This window comes from Pelmatolapia mariae, linkage group LG23 (assembly GCF_036321145.2).
Source record: "Pelmatolapia mariae isolate MD_Pm_ZW linkage group LG23, Pm_UMD_F_2, whole genome shotgun sequence".
Lineage (NCBI taxonomy): Eukaryota > Metazoa > Chordata > Actinopteri > Cichliformes > Cichlidae > Pelmatolapia > Pelmatolapia mariae.
Genome location: NC_086246.1, coordinates 39,828,141 through 39,843,656, shown reverse-complemented (window position 1 = coordinate 39,843,656; position 15,516 = coordinate 39,828,141). Strand labels below are relative to the sequence as shown.

At 43.2% G+C, this 15,516-nt stretch overlaps 1 protein-coding gene and 1 long non-coding RNA gene across 3 annotated transcripts; one reads left to right on the top strand and one right to left on the bottom strand.

Annotated features, from left to right (window-relative positions):
- Nucleotides 1–144: 144 nt before the first annotated feature.
- LOC134621008 (uncharacterized) lies at nucleotides 145–2,660 on the bottom strand. 2 transcript variants are annotated; one of them, XR_010092175.1, is made up of 4 exons: nucleotides 2,420–2,660; nucleotides 1,892–2,045; nucleotides 1,426–1,520; nucleotides 145–833 (listed from the first exon to the last, which is right to left on the bottom strand). It is a non-coding gene; the product is annotated as an uncharacterized LOC134621008 (long non-coding RNA). The 2 variants fall into 2 exon arrangements; XR_010092174.1 differs by lacking the exon at nucleotides 2,420–2,660 and having other exon boundaries at nucleotides 1,892–2,293.
- Nucleotides 2,661–4,332: 1,672 nt separating this feature from the next.
- tmem59l (transmembrane protein 59-like) lies at nucleotides 4,333–14,535 on the top strand. The gene is made up of 8 exons (XM_063466937.1): nucleotides 4,333–4,630; nucleotides 5,569–5,674; nucleotides 6,296–6,390; nucleotides 6,547–6,699; nucleotides 10,868–10,973; nucleotides 11,071–11,185; nucleotides 11,714–11,831; nucleotides 12,776–14,535. The coding sequence occupies exons 1-8, from the start codon at nucleotides 4,466–4,468 to the stop codon at nucleotides 12,932–12,934; spliced, it is 1,017 nt and encodes a 338-aa protein (XP_063323007.1). The 5' UTR covers nucleotides 4,333–4,465; the 3' UTR covers nucleotides 12,935–14,535.
- The last annotated feature ends 981 nt before the right edge of the window (nucleotides 14,536–15,516 follow it).

Here is a 15,516-nt window from a genome sequence, read left to right as displayed (position 1 = left end):
TATTAACATTACCCATTTTACCCCAATAACTAAAGAAATTAGCACTTGCAGGTCAAAACCTTTATTCAAGAGATGCAAAAATAACATTGATACAGTGACTGTCAGAAATTACAGCACTGATCATACTGTGACATCTTGGTTCAAAACAGCACAGCACACTTAGAAATATTCAACGTTCTTTACTTCAACTTAATGAAACTGAAAATACCATTTCACATGACCCATATGGGATATTTAGACTGTATAACTGTTCACGCTACATCTCTTCACTAGTAAAAGAAAGAAAAAATACAAACAGAAATTGAAAAATGCTGCCAAACAGACAAACAGAGAACTTGTACAGAGCAAAAGGAAAAACAAACAACAACAACAAAAAAAAGGGCCTGTCCTCATGGCAGTTGCAGAGTATTTAAAAATAAACCCTGCGATCTGATCCTGGAATTGAGCTTCCAAAATGCAGCAGAACAAGTGCAAGATTTACATGTCCTCTCACCTAGAGCTGATCCCCTCACATGCATAACAGTGAGCTTTCCTTGCAGGAGCAGTTTTGTCTTAGTTGTGAGCTTTTCTTGAGAGCTGAGTTGCATCCAACTCCATTACCACCCTTTGAATCACCTCAAAAGTGTAGCAGAGTTGTGATGGGTAACTCATATTGAAGGAATAAAAAAGGTCCAAACAGCATGGCTACTGCAAAGGTCGCGTTATCCAGATCTTGAAGAACTACTATACCCTCGATGATGATGCCAACATCAGAAAAGTCATTGCCTGGCGCATCTCTGGAGACAGATGTTCATTGTGGTTTTCTCAATCTGTGCAGTGGCCTCAGTCAAGTCCTGGTTAAACACAAAACATTTCTTTAAGATTCCTTTTTAAACTCATCTCTTTTTTAATCTACCAGTTCTAATGTTAGAGTAATTTAAACCAATGCAAGCAACATAGTAAATAGCTATAGCCAAAGAGTGGCCTGCCATGCTGCCATTCATGGGCTAACAGAGTTTCTAAGAGAGAGTGAAAAACATAATAATTTCAAATGCTTTACATTAGTTTTTGTTAGAAAGACACCGGCCCATCAGAAATCCAAGTTATGTCACTCAGAAGATGTTAGAATTTTGACTTTCAGCCCCACAATTTGGTTAGGTGTTGGTCAGTTGGTCTTTTATTTTTCAAACAAAAGCTAATGTAAATATTGGTGGGATTTTCCTTTGTTCACTAGAATGACAAATTTACATTTTTTCCACACTGATGTGACCCCTAATACAGGGGTGGGGCCTCAAGGGCCGGCGGCCAAGTTCACTACCAGGCCTCATGTGAACTTCAAATGATTAAAGAGGACTACTGGTCCTAACCAGTCCAATGAGGATCAAGTGGATAACTAAATGCATTTTTAAATGTTGCAAAGCCACAATCTACTTATAAAACACTCACCATGAACTCCTGCACCAAGATGTTGCAATTGTCTTTCACTCAGATGCGGAGCACTTTGATGAGGGACTCCCTTCGAGCATTAATGTCATCCTTAACTATTATAACAAAGAAAACAGATTTGTGAACTCAAAGTTTTCAGTAGCACAGAAGAAAATGATGCCAGACAAAAACTCTTGACTTTTTAAACCAGTCAACATGCAACACCAGCATCTACAAAGCAATATCAAAAGTTCCTGTTTGACATCAACTTTATGGATATATAGTTTCCAGAACATATATTTTTTTAAAAAGATAATTTTTTCTCAGTGGGGCAGTAAATGCATGATGAAAATTATGGCATCCTTTCAGTGGAATCAGTACTCACAGGTAATAGTTGACTGTTTCAATGGATGCAGTACAAAAAATCTTTTACTGACCTAATACAATACATATACACTTTGTAGTTAAAGAATATTAAAGTTCTTACTGTCATCATGGCAGCTACATCCTTTAGCTTTTGTGCCCTGTTGCCCCGATCACTTTGCAAACACTCTCAGCAGACTGTCAGAGAGAAACTCAGCTCCGTCAGAAACCTTGACTGTAAAGGCATGGTTGGGATGCACTGGAATGCTGCATTTTATCTGAAATGACATAAAATTATTTTGAAATAACAGCAGGCACTGTGCTTGGTTAAACAGTAATGTTTTGTTGAATAAAACCTGTGTTTCTAGCTCTTATGGGATTAAAAAAATCCAAAGCTGTTTGTTTCTGATTTGCAACCCAACAACCCACAAGTTACAACCTCATTTTAGTTCAAGTTTGCATTAATGTGAGTCCAGTAATCACCTTTCTTACAATACATAGAGGTATAAGTTAAACCTATGGCAGATTTTGGATTTCTCAGTTGTATTTATAGGGTGGTCTGTTGAGTATGCATGCACCTAATAATTAAAAAAAAAATCTATTATAATTAAATTGCAGAAACCTTAAGCAAAAATAGAATATACTTTCTCACCATAACACCTTGAACCCACAGTCCATCAGCTGACTCCTGGTGAAATGCAGAATAGAGGTCGTCTCTCAATTTGCAGCAAAAAAAAAAAAAAACCCCCAAAAGGACAGCAGGTGAGGGCAGGAGGGGTAGGGATGTAAGCTAGCATAATGCCGCTGATGATGTTAGCTAAAGATCACTAACACCACGGTGCAGTAAATACACAATGTAACTGAAGAATAAGTTGGCAAATCTATTCACAAAGAAAACCAAATTATGTTATGAGCGCCTCGTAATTAGGTTTAATGTGATATTACGGCTCTTGTGCCAAAGACAAATTCAAATGAAAAAGCGCCAATTCTTTGACAACAGATAAAACAGCAAACAAGCTAACGGCTCTTTTTTAGCATGTTACATGGCGACACTCTAGACGTTTAACTATATTTGGCTGAAATATGGTAAATATTAATTCAAAAAATCAAGACATACCAAAAAAGATAGAGTTGACTGCTCGACTTGACAGAGCTGGATGCCTTTTTTAAACCACGATCCAAAGCCCGCGAGATGAAATCACGCGTGGTTTCACGAGATTTAACGTTGCTATATTATTGACTTACTTCAACTGAACATGATATGAACAATTGAATACACCCTTTCTGCATATCATGTAGTTTTTACACTATATAGTTACATTTAACCTTAAAACATGAGGCAATTGTGTTAAATTCATGCAAGATGCTTGCATAAATCCAAGAGATGGCCAGTCCCCTTTTTTCAGTGTATCGAGCTCCCTGTTCTCTCACAGCATATTTTTTAACACAACCCCACTGAATGCAAAAGCTGTGGGTTTTTGTTTTTTTACACCTGTAAAACAACTTATTTTAAGTTATTACAGTTTATTAGCTCTAATGCAGGAGAGCAGGTAATGCTGTATTTTGTGTTTGGGCTGCAGTCTTTCACCACATGGATGTAATGCTCTCACCTCTGAGTGAATCTGTTCTATACTGAAGAGTGGGAGGCATACAGTTGTAAACTCGCCTAATCCAGATGTTATTTCACAAAACACATTTTAAAACATCTGCACCAAAGATATTTTTACCGATGTAAAAATGGATTTAAAACATCGCCCCTGCATTCACACAGCATTGGCACTAATGAAATGACAGGAAGAACAATGCAGAATAAAAAGTGCATCACGTGTTCTTCCAAACACAAGAGAAAAACTGTAAAAGCTCATCTACAGGTGAGGCTCTGCTTAAGTTTTTACACAGAAAATGGAGCGCTGCTCAGGTCGATGTCCTCAAGATCACAGCATCAGCATCAGAGGGTCCAGAGAGTGGTTAGAAATATTAAGAATAAAAAATGACACTCGCCCACAGATATCCACCCAAAGCAGAAACGAGTGATGGGCAGTCAGAGACAGAGGAGGAGCCAAAACACTCTGTTTCTTTAAGAGCTTACACACAGTTAGTTCAGATACTGTCAGTTACTCACAAATACTCGCGGATACTCTTAGAAACTTACAAATACTGTCAGAAACATATGGATACTCTCAGGTACAAATGCTCACAAATACTCTCAGTTATATTATATTGTATTATATTATACTATGTTACATTATATTATGTTATAGTACGTTACATTATGTTATATTATTTTATGTTATGTTGTGTTATGTTATGCTACATATAATCTGTACAGCACTTCTATAACTAGCATCGGTTAAACTTTTTCATGATCCTCTTTTTTCAGGTAACCCAGCAGTGAACCGTTCTTCTAACAGGCGTGACCGTGAGTTGCGTGTTGTGTCTCTGTGAGGTCTCAGGTGTGGGTCAGGTCCTCCTCTCCGCTGCTCGTTTATGCACTGCAGCAAAGGCTGCTCTGCGGATCAAGTAGGCTGTTTGAGGGGGGCCGGCGCGTGCGTGATGATGACGATGATGATGCGCGTGACGCCACGGGCAGAAGCAGATCAGCGGAGCGGCAGACTGGACCCGGGCTGAGGCAGCAGAAGCATCCGCAGCAGCAGTGGCGCCACAAAGCGACTCTCCGCGGCTCTCTCCGGGATCTGGCATGCTTCGGCTCGGCGGCAGGATGTGCGCGCTCTCGGCCCTGCTCTCCGTGCTCCTCGCTGGACTCGCTGCAGCGTCCTCCGATCTGTTTGACGACCAGCTGGGCGACATCAATTACTGCAAGAAGCAGTGCGCGCTCACCATCAGAAACAAAAACCCCGCTAAAGTAAGTGGTCCCCGGCAGGCTCCATCCCGCTGCGGCGCACAGCGCAGACTAACGCGGGAGCCAGAGCTCATGATAACCCGCAGTGAACGTGTTTAGGTCCGCGCGAGGGCCTCCGGGACGCTTCGGCGCACTTAGGCCGAAAATGGATGCAGCTGATTTCTGTGTGCATCTTAAAGGCCAGTCGAGACGTGAACTGCGTCAGTGACCCACTCGGATCCGCTGTTTGTAGACAGGTTTACGCAGACAAGGCCACACCGGAGGGCGGCAGGTTTGTGAGTTTCCGTGGATTACAGATTTCATATCTCGGGTGTTTGTCTCCCCCCTCCTCCCCCTCTCCTCCTCTGCTGCCTTCAGGTGTGGTTCAGACACCCTGCAGGGCGGCAGGGGGCAGAGCTGCAAACACCCGGTTTGAAATCTACGATCCAAAGCTCTGCGTCCATCACACAGAACAGCGACTCCAGGCACGCTGTGTACGCATTCACATTCGCGCTTTGGGATAAACAGCCTTTCCCCTCCCTCCGAATCAGCGCGGAAACGCAGTAAAGATGATGAAAAGCTCAAGGCTGTAATAAACTGGCCAAAAACCTTTTTTTGTCTCGTCTGTTCCCAGCGAGGCCACCAGAGGACGCTGTTTCTTTATTTGCATCAAGAGCGTGGTGAGAGGAGGATGCAGCAATGTGCATCCTCCTCTCACCACCACATTATCCTGCAAAATTTTCATGGAGCTCGCTCATTACCATCGGCTTTCTCTGGCAGCATCTAAACGTGTCTTATAAACTGTTTATGTCAGGCCATAATATTACAGCTGCACCGTGTCATTACGAATGCCATGACCCATCTATGTCACAGCTCCTAACAAGGTTATCTGGAGTTTATCCAAGACTACAGGAGACATCTCTAATTTTGAACCCCCCCCCTTCTGTCTGTTTGACTGCTAGGACTCCATAATGAACGCCTGTCACCGTGGCTGTCGCCTCTACTCCATCTGCCAGTTTGTCAATGGCAACGCTGGCTTTAATACCAGCAGGGAGGAGTGTCAGGGAGGTGAGTCAGTGTGTCAAGCTGTCCATTGGGCTGTTGGCGTGACTATCTATCTATCTATCTATCTATCTATCTATCTATCTATCTATCTATCTATCTATTTTTGCATTTTCTTCAATGTTAATTGTAAATCAGATGGAAAAAAGAAAGAATCCTGAAGAGAGGTCACGAGGGTCAAAATCAGTACTCGAATTTGGTGTTTTCGTAGTCGTTGGAAAAGACAGGACTGGAGTTGAAAATAAAATCTGGAGAGCAACATCAAAGCTCTGGAAAACACTGCAGTGTTTCCTGAAAGCTGGCAGGCTCGTTTTTGTCAGGGTGGGGGGTTTCAGGCTGTTCTCCCTGTTTGAACTGCTGTATTGAAAATCAATGATGTGATTTGCTGTCCAGACAGCAGATGCCCCGGTTCCTTCTGCTTCAGTAACAGCATTGTGGAGCGAGTCGTCTCGGTTGCGTCCGTTCTTTCTGCCCTCACCTGTTTTATTTCTTCTCTGCTGACTTCCCTTTTGTGCTCATTCTTTCTCTTCTCACTCCTTCATCTGCGCTGTCAACCTGCTTTTGCTCTTTTCCTTTTTTATATATTCTGTCATACTTCACTACTGCACCCTCTCTCTCTCTCTACAGCATGCCAGGAGGCATATATTAAGCTGCTGGAGCAGGAGGCCTGCAGCACCGGCTGTGCCAGCCAGCCTTCCGAACCCGAGATCAAGAGAAGGAAGGTGAGAAAGAGCACTTTGCGCTCTATAGGTGCACCCAGACACACACAACTTATAGGTGTCGGTTTAAACTTGGCATGTGTAAGCACATTAAAAACACAAGTGCGTACTGAAGCACAGGAGACCACCCTCACTGCCGTCTTGCTCTTTCTCCTGCAGCTGAAGGCCATGACTCTCCGCCCAAAGCCGCCCTCTGTGATGGAGGCCATGTCCAGCTGGTGCAATGACATTGTCAGCTCCGCCCAGAGTTTCATTTCCTCCACCTGGACCTTCTACCTGCAGGCTGACGACGGCAAGGTTGTGGTTTTCCAGGTAGGACCAGCTGGCACTGGGAGACGGGGAACACCATAGAGCAGGGATGTCAAACTCATTTTACACTGTGGGCCACATACAGCTTTGATATGTTGGCCGGACCAGTGAAACTCCAATTTCTGTCAGTATAAACAAGTTTAACTCCACAGTGAGATACCTTAATGTAAGACAGAGAAGCAATTTCATCAGAAATGTTGACGACTCTTTGGGCTTAAACTGTAAAGAAGTAAATGTGTTTAATTTATAATTTAATTACCTCGGTGCATTGTGAGTGGCCACAGGGGGAGCTCTTCATCAGCAGGAAAAGCTGTAAAACTTGTGAAAAGTCCAACATTTATGTCCTTCACATAAATTTACAAAGCCAACAAATTGGGCCGGATTGGTGTCTTTGCTGGGTCGATTCAGGCCCCCGGACCTTATGTTGGACACCCCTCCCATAGGCTGTATATAAAAGAATGATGTAGTGTTTTAAGGAGATAACTGCGGGTTGGATCTGACTGCAGTAGCAATGCAGGAAAATGTTCACTGAGGTCATTGATCCCACGGCAGCCACACGCGTCATCACTGGCTGGCTGTTAGGAACGTTTGTTTTACTTTTCAGTTATGCCCTGAATGTGTCACCTGTAAATAAAAACAGTAGTGTGAGCATTTACGCCACTTTTCTTACCCGGCATTCAAAATTAAGACAAACCACCAAAAAGATGGAATCCTGTTCTTTGCTTCGGTCAGATCTTCAGTCTGTTCTACAAATTTCACACCACATGACTGGAAAGACAGAAATTTTTAATGTGCATGTACACAGTATCTGCACAGTATATTCAGGATATATTCGTTCATGCAGGGTCTGTTGCCCACCGGTGTTGGAAAAATATAAAATGACTACTTACGGCGATTTTACGCATCATATGTTTTTAATTGGAGGTTAAAGCAAGCCAGCGAGCCCTTATAGATTACTGGATGAGCTCACCTCTGCTTCCTTCCCGTTAGAACTGTGAAATGTATCCTCTGGTATACACTGTGTACAGCCTGGGCCAGCCGATCTCACAGCTCATTTTAGAGTCAGTGCATCTGTGAAGGTTGAGTGAACAAGGGCACACAGCGGGGTGGAGGAAAGGTGGCTGAATTCAGAGAGCTGGATGTTTTTTTCCCCCCTCACAGCACTTTAATTGTTTATAAATTTCCTTTTAAATGATGTCACTTCCCCTCGCTGCCATGCATATTTGATGACCAGCTGTTGAACTCACCTCACGATGGAAACTCACTGCAAGATTAAACAGAACAGACTACGCCGAAGAACAGTGAAAAAGTGAAAGTGCTGCTTCCACTGTGGTGCTGATGCAGACTTTTCTGCATTGACAGCTGAAGTCATGTGTGTCTGGTGACCTTGGCTGACTTGGAAAAAACCTCTCTATTATCCATCACCGTGCGTCTTTAGATGCAGAGTGGAAAAAGATTCAGCATTTGTCGCGTTTTCTGTTATTGAAAAGAGTAAATTCAGATGTTAGTGCATCTTTTTTTGTTAAAGCCAACACAGTAAACCACCTCTACATTAAAGCTAAAATAATATTGGATCTGTTTAACCACTGACTGCCCAGCCAGATCCTCTAAAATCAAAAACCATCTCTCCCAAGTGTTTTCCCGTTTGTATAAGTGACTTCAATGGCAGTTATAGCTACATAATTAAAGGCTTCCGTGGAAAATGATAGTATTTATGCACTCTAACGCATACACACAAAGGCTTCTGTGTAACACAGAGCTGTCTGTTATGCTGAAATTCACTATTAGGTATAAAAATGTGTGTGCACGCTGGGCTGTAATTCTCAACCTCATATATGGCGATGGAGCAAGCGCAGAATATGAAATTACCGACATTTCTTTTGGACTCGGTGATGGATGTTTGCTCTTTATGGCAGCGACACGCAGACTGGAGCAGCAGGGGGAAACCAGCAGGCTCCGAGAGGCAGTGAGAAAACTATCGGGCCTGTGTTTAGTGGGCAGCTGGCGAACCGCCACCAACTCGACAGATTGACTCCCCGAGTGTTGAAACAACAGGAAAAGTCGGGCTAAGGATCGGGACAGCAGAGAGGAGGCGGGAATAAACCGCTGTTGCCTGAAATACAAATGGCATGGCTGTCCATTGCAGGCTGACTGTATGCAGAGAGCTTATGTGTGTCTTTGCCTGACACCATGCTGTGAGGATAATAATATGAGCAAGCATCATACAAACAAGCAGGAGGATCACAGGAACCAGACAGTATACGATTCTCAGTTATTCCTACTGAAGGGAAAAACAAACTTGTAATTTTAAAGAAAGACTTGCAAAGCAGACCCCTTTATCCCTTCTCACCACCACCTTGTTGTTTTGACAGTTCAGCCCTCGATGAGGTGGCGGGAGAAGAGCGTTTGAAACAAAAGTGGATCGATTAAACGCCTCTTCCAGCTGAGCCGTGGTTTTTGTTAACAAACAAATTGAACTCTGAATACACAAAGAGAAGGCGCTGCTCCATTTCTTCCTGCATTAGTCATTCTGCCCAAGTGAATTTTAAAGAAAACGCCTGAACAGAACGCAAAGAAGTGGTGACACAGCAGCGTTTGGAGGAAGTCTGACTCACAGGTATTTTGCTGGAATTATCGATATTGGTGAACTGACATAAGCACGGACTCAAGCGACACGTGCGCTGGATGCAGCAGGGAGCGAGGGTGTGGATGACAATCACAGTTTAACTTGGATCCCTTCTTGATGTTGATTGATCAGGACTGTGAGCTGGAATGGGGGGGGGGGGGGTAAGAATTCTGTGGGTAAGAATCTCAAATCTTTGTACGTTTTTTTTCCTTCGAAAGGGTAGCACGATAGCCCCCCCCCCCCCCCATGCATATGTTAGTGCATGTTTCCTGCATAGGCACAGTGAAATACTCTTGGCCACAGAACAGGAAGGCTCGAAATCTGAGGTACACCCTTGACAGGGGAAGATAAACAGCCACACACACTCTCAGATCCACAGCTACGACCAGTTTATCTGACAAACACGTCGTGGAGGACACCCCCACAAGCGAAACGAGAACATGCGCGCCAGAGGGAGTGTTCGCCCAGGGCACCAAACAGGTTAGGACCGCCACTGAAAATGAGTGAGAATAAACTCAGTTTCCAGAGTGACTGCAGCGCGTCAGCAGTGCTTTGCTGCTCTGGTCATGTGACTGAAATCACTCACTAAGTTAGCAGATCACTCATTTACAAAACAAAGTAAAGAATAAAGTGAAAATGATCCTCGATTATAGTGTCAGACACAGCAAGAGGTTTCAGATCCCGTTGATCCCGTTGAGTGTCCGAATGGATGAATAACGGGGAAGAAGACACTCCACGGGGATGTGTTGTGCTGTTAGTAGGTCTGTGAGAGTGTGCTGTTGCTGAGGCCAGCAATAGTATCGTTACAACTGACTACAGCTGCTGTTAGAGTGGAGGGAGGGTCAGCAGTAAGGAGGCAAAATCCTCTTTTAATGAGTTCTCCAGGGGAACCGAAAACATCGCGCACGTAATGAAACACACAACAGTGCAAATGGCAACAGCAGGCTCTATGTGGGTTTAAAAAGATGTTTTTCAGAGATGGTGTCCCACTAAAAGGAGCTTTAGTGAACTTATTTCAGTGTCTGTGAGAAAAGGAAACTGAGCATGCTTGAAAAAAATGAATGCTAATGATGGCGTCAGTTTCACACGACGTTAAATGCTGAAGTACGAATAACTGAACTTTTACTGAACAGAGAAGAAAGATTCAGAGTCTGGAAAGACTGTGTCATTATGCTGAGAAACTCACGGGGACCCGTGAGATTAATAGGGTGAGCGTTTGTAGACCGTACCCTCACAGATGGCTCTTAAAGGGCTGAAATGTCCTTAAATACAAGTTTGAATCATCCCTCCAGCTCCAGGGCTGTCTGTGGGTAAGAATCTCAAATCTTTGTATGAGGGAGAGAAAAGAGAAGCAGGTGTTTTGTGTCCAAAGTCAAAATTTCCGCAAAGATTAACTGAATGTTAAAGGTTTTCACTATAATCGTGACCTTAAGGTGATGTAGGATCAGCTGGATGCCTTCTGTGGGGTTTCGATGTGTTTGCTCTGACTTTTCTCATCACTTATTCTTATTTGGAGCTCCTCTGATGCTGTTTTCCTCTCCTCAGAGCCAGCCAGAGATGGAGTACTCTCTGCCCGAGCTGCAGGCTCCTCGATCCAGCGTGGCAGACAAACCCTGGCCTCAGGTCCACTCTCACACCCAGAGGCCCCACGGTTAGACCAAAATGCTCTGCACATCCATGCTTCTGCAATATCCCACCATTAGTTGTTTCAACTAGAACTGGTGTCCACTTTTTTAACTGTGTGTCAGGTGCGAGGGGACACGGGGAGAAGGGAACTCCCAAAGCTGCAGCTAAAGGGAAACACACTGTCCAGCACGCGGAAGACCCCGCATCTGAGCACGACTTCCTCGGCTGCATGTCCAGGTTAGCTGAACAAACAGTCCCACTGTGGAAAATCACCAATTAAATGATTTAAGCAGAGTGTTTCTCATAAATTTAAATTGCTTTTACACAAGTGCTCCTTGGAGCCAGCGTGAAAATGAACCTAAAGACACTTGAAACCTGTTTGATGAAGCTAATCTAACACAGCTAACAGAGCTGCAGTATCGTGCAGTGTTTGGCAGTGGACACATTTAACTCCCCGACCTTACACTGACGTCCTAACTGACAAAGACAGCTGAACAGATGAAGTTCATCCTGTTTGCAAAACTCATAAAACGCCATTTAGAACCACAGAGAATCAAATAAAGTAATTCTTTCAGTAAACGAGTTGCAACATGCAGAAAAATACCTCTCTGATTCTTTGACTTTGAACTTTAATTGCATTAACGAGATGCTATTTAAGTCTATACAACATCTGCGGTGCATTTATTTATAATTTGGCGAGCTTCTCGGTCTTTCTGGCCCACCTCATTCTCACACCCTCCCCTGCTCCCCCGCTTCCTTCTGCAGACGTTCAGGCCTTCCGCGGTGGATTTTAGCTGCTTGTCTCTTCCTGTCTATCATGGTCATGCTGTGGCTCAGCTGTGCCAGCCTCGTTACCGCACCGGAGCAGCACATCAAGACACAGGTAAACATTTGGAAAAGAAATGACTCAACATTAAATCATGAATTCACCTGCTCTGCCTGGGTGGGCAGTGCACCTGTGTTTTCTAATCTCGGAGCTCCTTAAGGACACATTTAAAGTAACACAAACCAAACAACAGCCCACTTCTGTCTGAGTCTGGATTTCATTCCAGGAAGGTGGCATAAACATTGCTTTGATATCTGATTCTTATCAGCATTTCCCATCCACAACAGCTAGCATGTCTTCTCCTGGTCTTCCCTTTCTGCTCATCCAACCCGTTAGTCGTTAGTGAGGTGCACTTCATCTGCAGCCTGTCACAGCCTTAAAACATGCTACCAGGCTGCAGCTGGATCATTACACTCGTGTTTTGTGCACTCCGGTGTCTCACTTTGCTTTGTTACTGAACATATCTCAGCCACACATGCAAGTTTTATTTGATTTATTTATCTGTTGATAGTTTACACAAGTTGTAATTATGAGTAAATAGAAGCTGCTGCGTATGTAAACATGCTGTGAATGCACTGGAGGACGTACCTCGTGAGGAGTTCTTCAGTCTTCTCAGAAAGCTTTAAAGAAAAGGGAATGTTTCAAACATTAGATAATCGCAGCATTACCAACTTAGACTTTGAAGAATTTTTATATATTTGACTCTGATAAACTGGGAATACACAGATGTGTGTTTGTCAGGTCTCACGTTTTTGTCCTGGATCCTCAAAACGCGTGCGGTAAAAATCCATTAAAAAAAACAGGATACAGGTAGAAATCTCCTCTTTCCATCGCTGAAGCTGTCGGCTCCTGTCAAACCTCAGACGTGTGCCTTCTCTTCCCTTTAGAAAAAGGAACTTTTAAATCACAGCAGTCCACAAACGCTTTCCTAGAACTGTCAGTTTATCCACGCCGTGTGGTATTTTGTGCCTTTTTAAAAAAAATTCTTTGTGTCTTTTTAGCTGAGTATCAACGGAGATAAAGAGTTTCTGGAAAACGCCCACAAGGTCAACCCGTACCACCTGAGTCCTGTCATCGCCGTCACCGTAAAGCAATCGGAGGAGAGCCAGGAAGCCGGGCCGCTGCCGGTGAAGGTCGACTTGAACAAAACTTGCGTTTAGGATGGAGCGGCAGAGCGGCTGTCTCGTTTCAGCGGGTGACTAAACTCTGAGGCTCGTCAGAGAAGAGGGGTGGGGTGAAAGAAACACATTACGATGCTTACTCCATCAGCAGAATTTTAAAAAAACATATTCTTAAGAGCATGGCACCCTCCATCTTTTAAAGTGATCTCACACAAACATTTAGTTCGTGTCAGTCAGTTGGGTTTTTTCTGTGTCAGTTACACCTGTCATGCATTTCATTAGTTTGTACAATCCAGGTTTCGTCAAGCGAGGTCGTTCCCTAATGGTTAACCCGCTCACTGCTTATTGATTGATTGAGTCCCGGCTCTCGTCTCCGAGCCACGCGCGAGACAAGCAGAGAGGACAGACCGCAGCCGAGAGCGCTCGTGTCATTCGTGAAGTGTGGACAAGAAGACAAACGCGGAGCTTCATCTTAGATTCAATTTCCCTCGTTCTCAGAGAGTTTGGATTAATTAGTGGCTTGCTCAGAGCAAAGGGGGGGGGGGGGGAAGCTCTGAGAGGAAAGGAAGATGAATGAAAGGTGAGAGTAAGCCCTCGCAGTTTATGATCTGTTCACTCAGCACCGTGATCTGTGCAGAAATGGCCTCGTAATTGAGATTCGCGTCTTCGCTCTCGACAGCATGAAACGGTTCTCAGGTGAGTGACCCTCGCCGAGTTCGGAGGTACAAAAACAGCACGTCGGCGTCTCTCGTCGCCTCAGTCCCGTGTGTTTTCTGGATCTTTGTCTTTTCACACAGCTCGAATTAAATCTTAAACCGGACGCCGTCTTTAAAAATGAGCAAAAATCGACCATAATTTATTTTCTCCTCGTTATATTCCGAGTCATCAAAGTGAGTTACCCGTTAGTATTTTTGCAGTACCATGTACAGTTCAGTCATCATGCAAATGTAATTAGTCTGTATGTAAAATACTGTAACATCAGCTAGAGAGACACACACACAAAGGCAGATCACACCTGTTGCTATATTATTAATAATGCTATTGTTATTATTATGATGATAATTATTCTGTTATTGCTCTTCTATCACTTCAAGACTTCTTAGCTGTTATATGTGCTTTCTAATAGCTGACTATTTTGTATGTCCTAGGAGCACATACTGAAGGATTCCCTCTGTAACAGTGTGTAATGCGAAGCTTTTAACACAGACCTTTGTTATTGAGCACAGTCGCAGTCTTAGAGAAGATTTTCTGTTTTCCTCTCAGTGCTTTAGATGTCCTGTAGCGCTCTCTTTTAATCCAGGCTATGTAGACAAAAAACCGTGCATGCAAGTGATTCTTTGATAGTTTATCTTAACCGCTCGCCACTACGGCACAACTCTACTGTAGACTTGTGATTTTTTGTGTTCATATTACTGTAAACCTTGAATAGAATGCGTAATAACGAATGACAATATCCTCATGATATACAGGAAGGACTCTTAATAATAATTTTTTAAAAAGCCATTCGATCGATATCTGTGCCGGAGGTATGCCGCAAGGAACGCGAAGATGAATTTCAAACTGTATTGTTTCCTTTTTACTGGTCTGTTAATTTTCAATGAAACGATACAACATGATGAAATAAAGTGTTTTCATGGTAAGCGTGATTTTTTCATTTCTAAAGAAAACCTCAGACAAAGCGTGCACTCGTGCGTGTTTGTGTCAGCGTGTATGTGAAGCTCGTAAAGACAGAAATAATATCAGGCTTAACGGTAGCATAGAGAGCAGAAGATTAATGGCAAATGGTCCGGTACTTATATAACACTACACTGAATTCACATTCATACAGTGCTTTATTCTAAGCCTTTAAGCACTTTCTAACTGTGACGCCGCACACGCAGTCCAGTGGGCGCTCTGGGGACCATTAAGGGTTCAACGTGCAGACTGGAGGAGCCGGGGATCGAACCACCAACTGTCCAACCTCCTCTAACTTCCGAGCCACAGCCGGACACACTACAAAGATTATTTCAGAAGCACCCAAACAGAGTAAATGAACACATGAACATCACTCACATGTCGCTGCTGAACATGTCCCCCAGCCTGAACAGAGCGGGTCCCAGGGTGTGGGCGAAAAGGTCATCAGGCTGAAATGTTGTTATTCACTTTTTTACGACCAAGACAGGCAGCCCATCTGAATTCATTATTCAGTCACACTTTATAATAACGTTTTTAAATAAGCTTTAAAATGATACTTAAATTAATCTAGTAAATAATTTGTTTTCGGTTTCCAACAAACAGGAAAATTAATTGACTAATCATTTTGTTATTTTGTCATTAGTTTGTTTAATATCAAATAATTATTTTTTAAATATATATATATATATATTTTAACAGAGTGTATCATAGCACAAGAGTCAATAACAACTATATTTTATTAAATTATGACTTTAAACATTCCCTGTATTATTTAAAAATGTTAGAGTTGTTTTGTAATATATATTTTCTTATTATTTATTTTTACTGATCAGTGAGCCCATTCTCAGCCCCAGTGTGTAAAAACCACACTCACTATACAGCAGTCATTATTTCCACCTGCCTAATATTGCTGCCTCCACTAGTCTTCAGCTGTGGTGCTGTGGTGT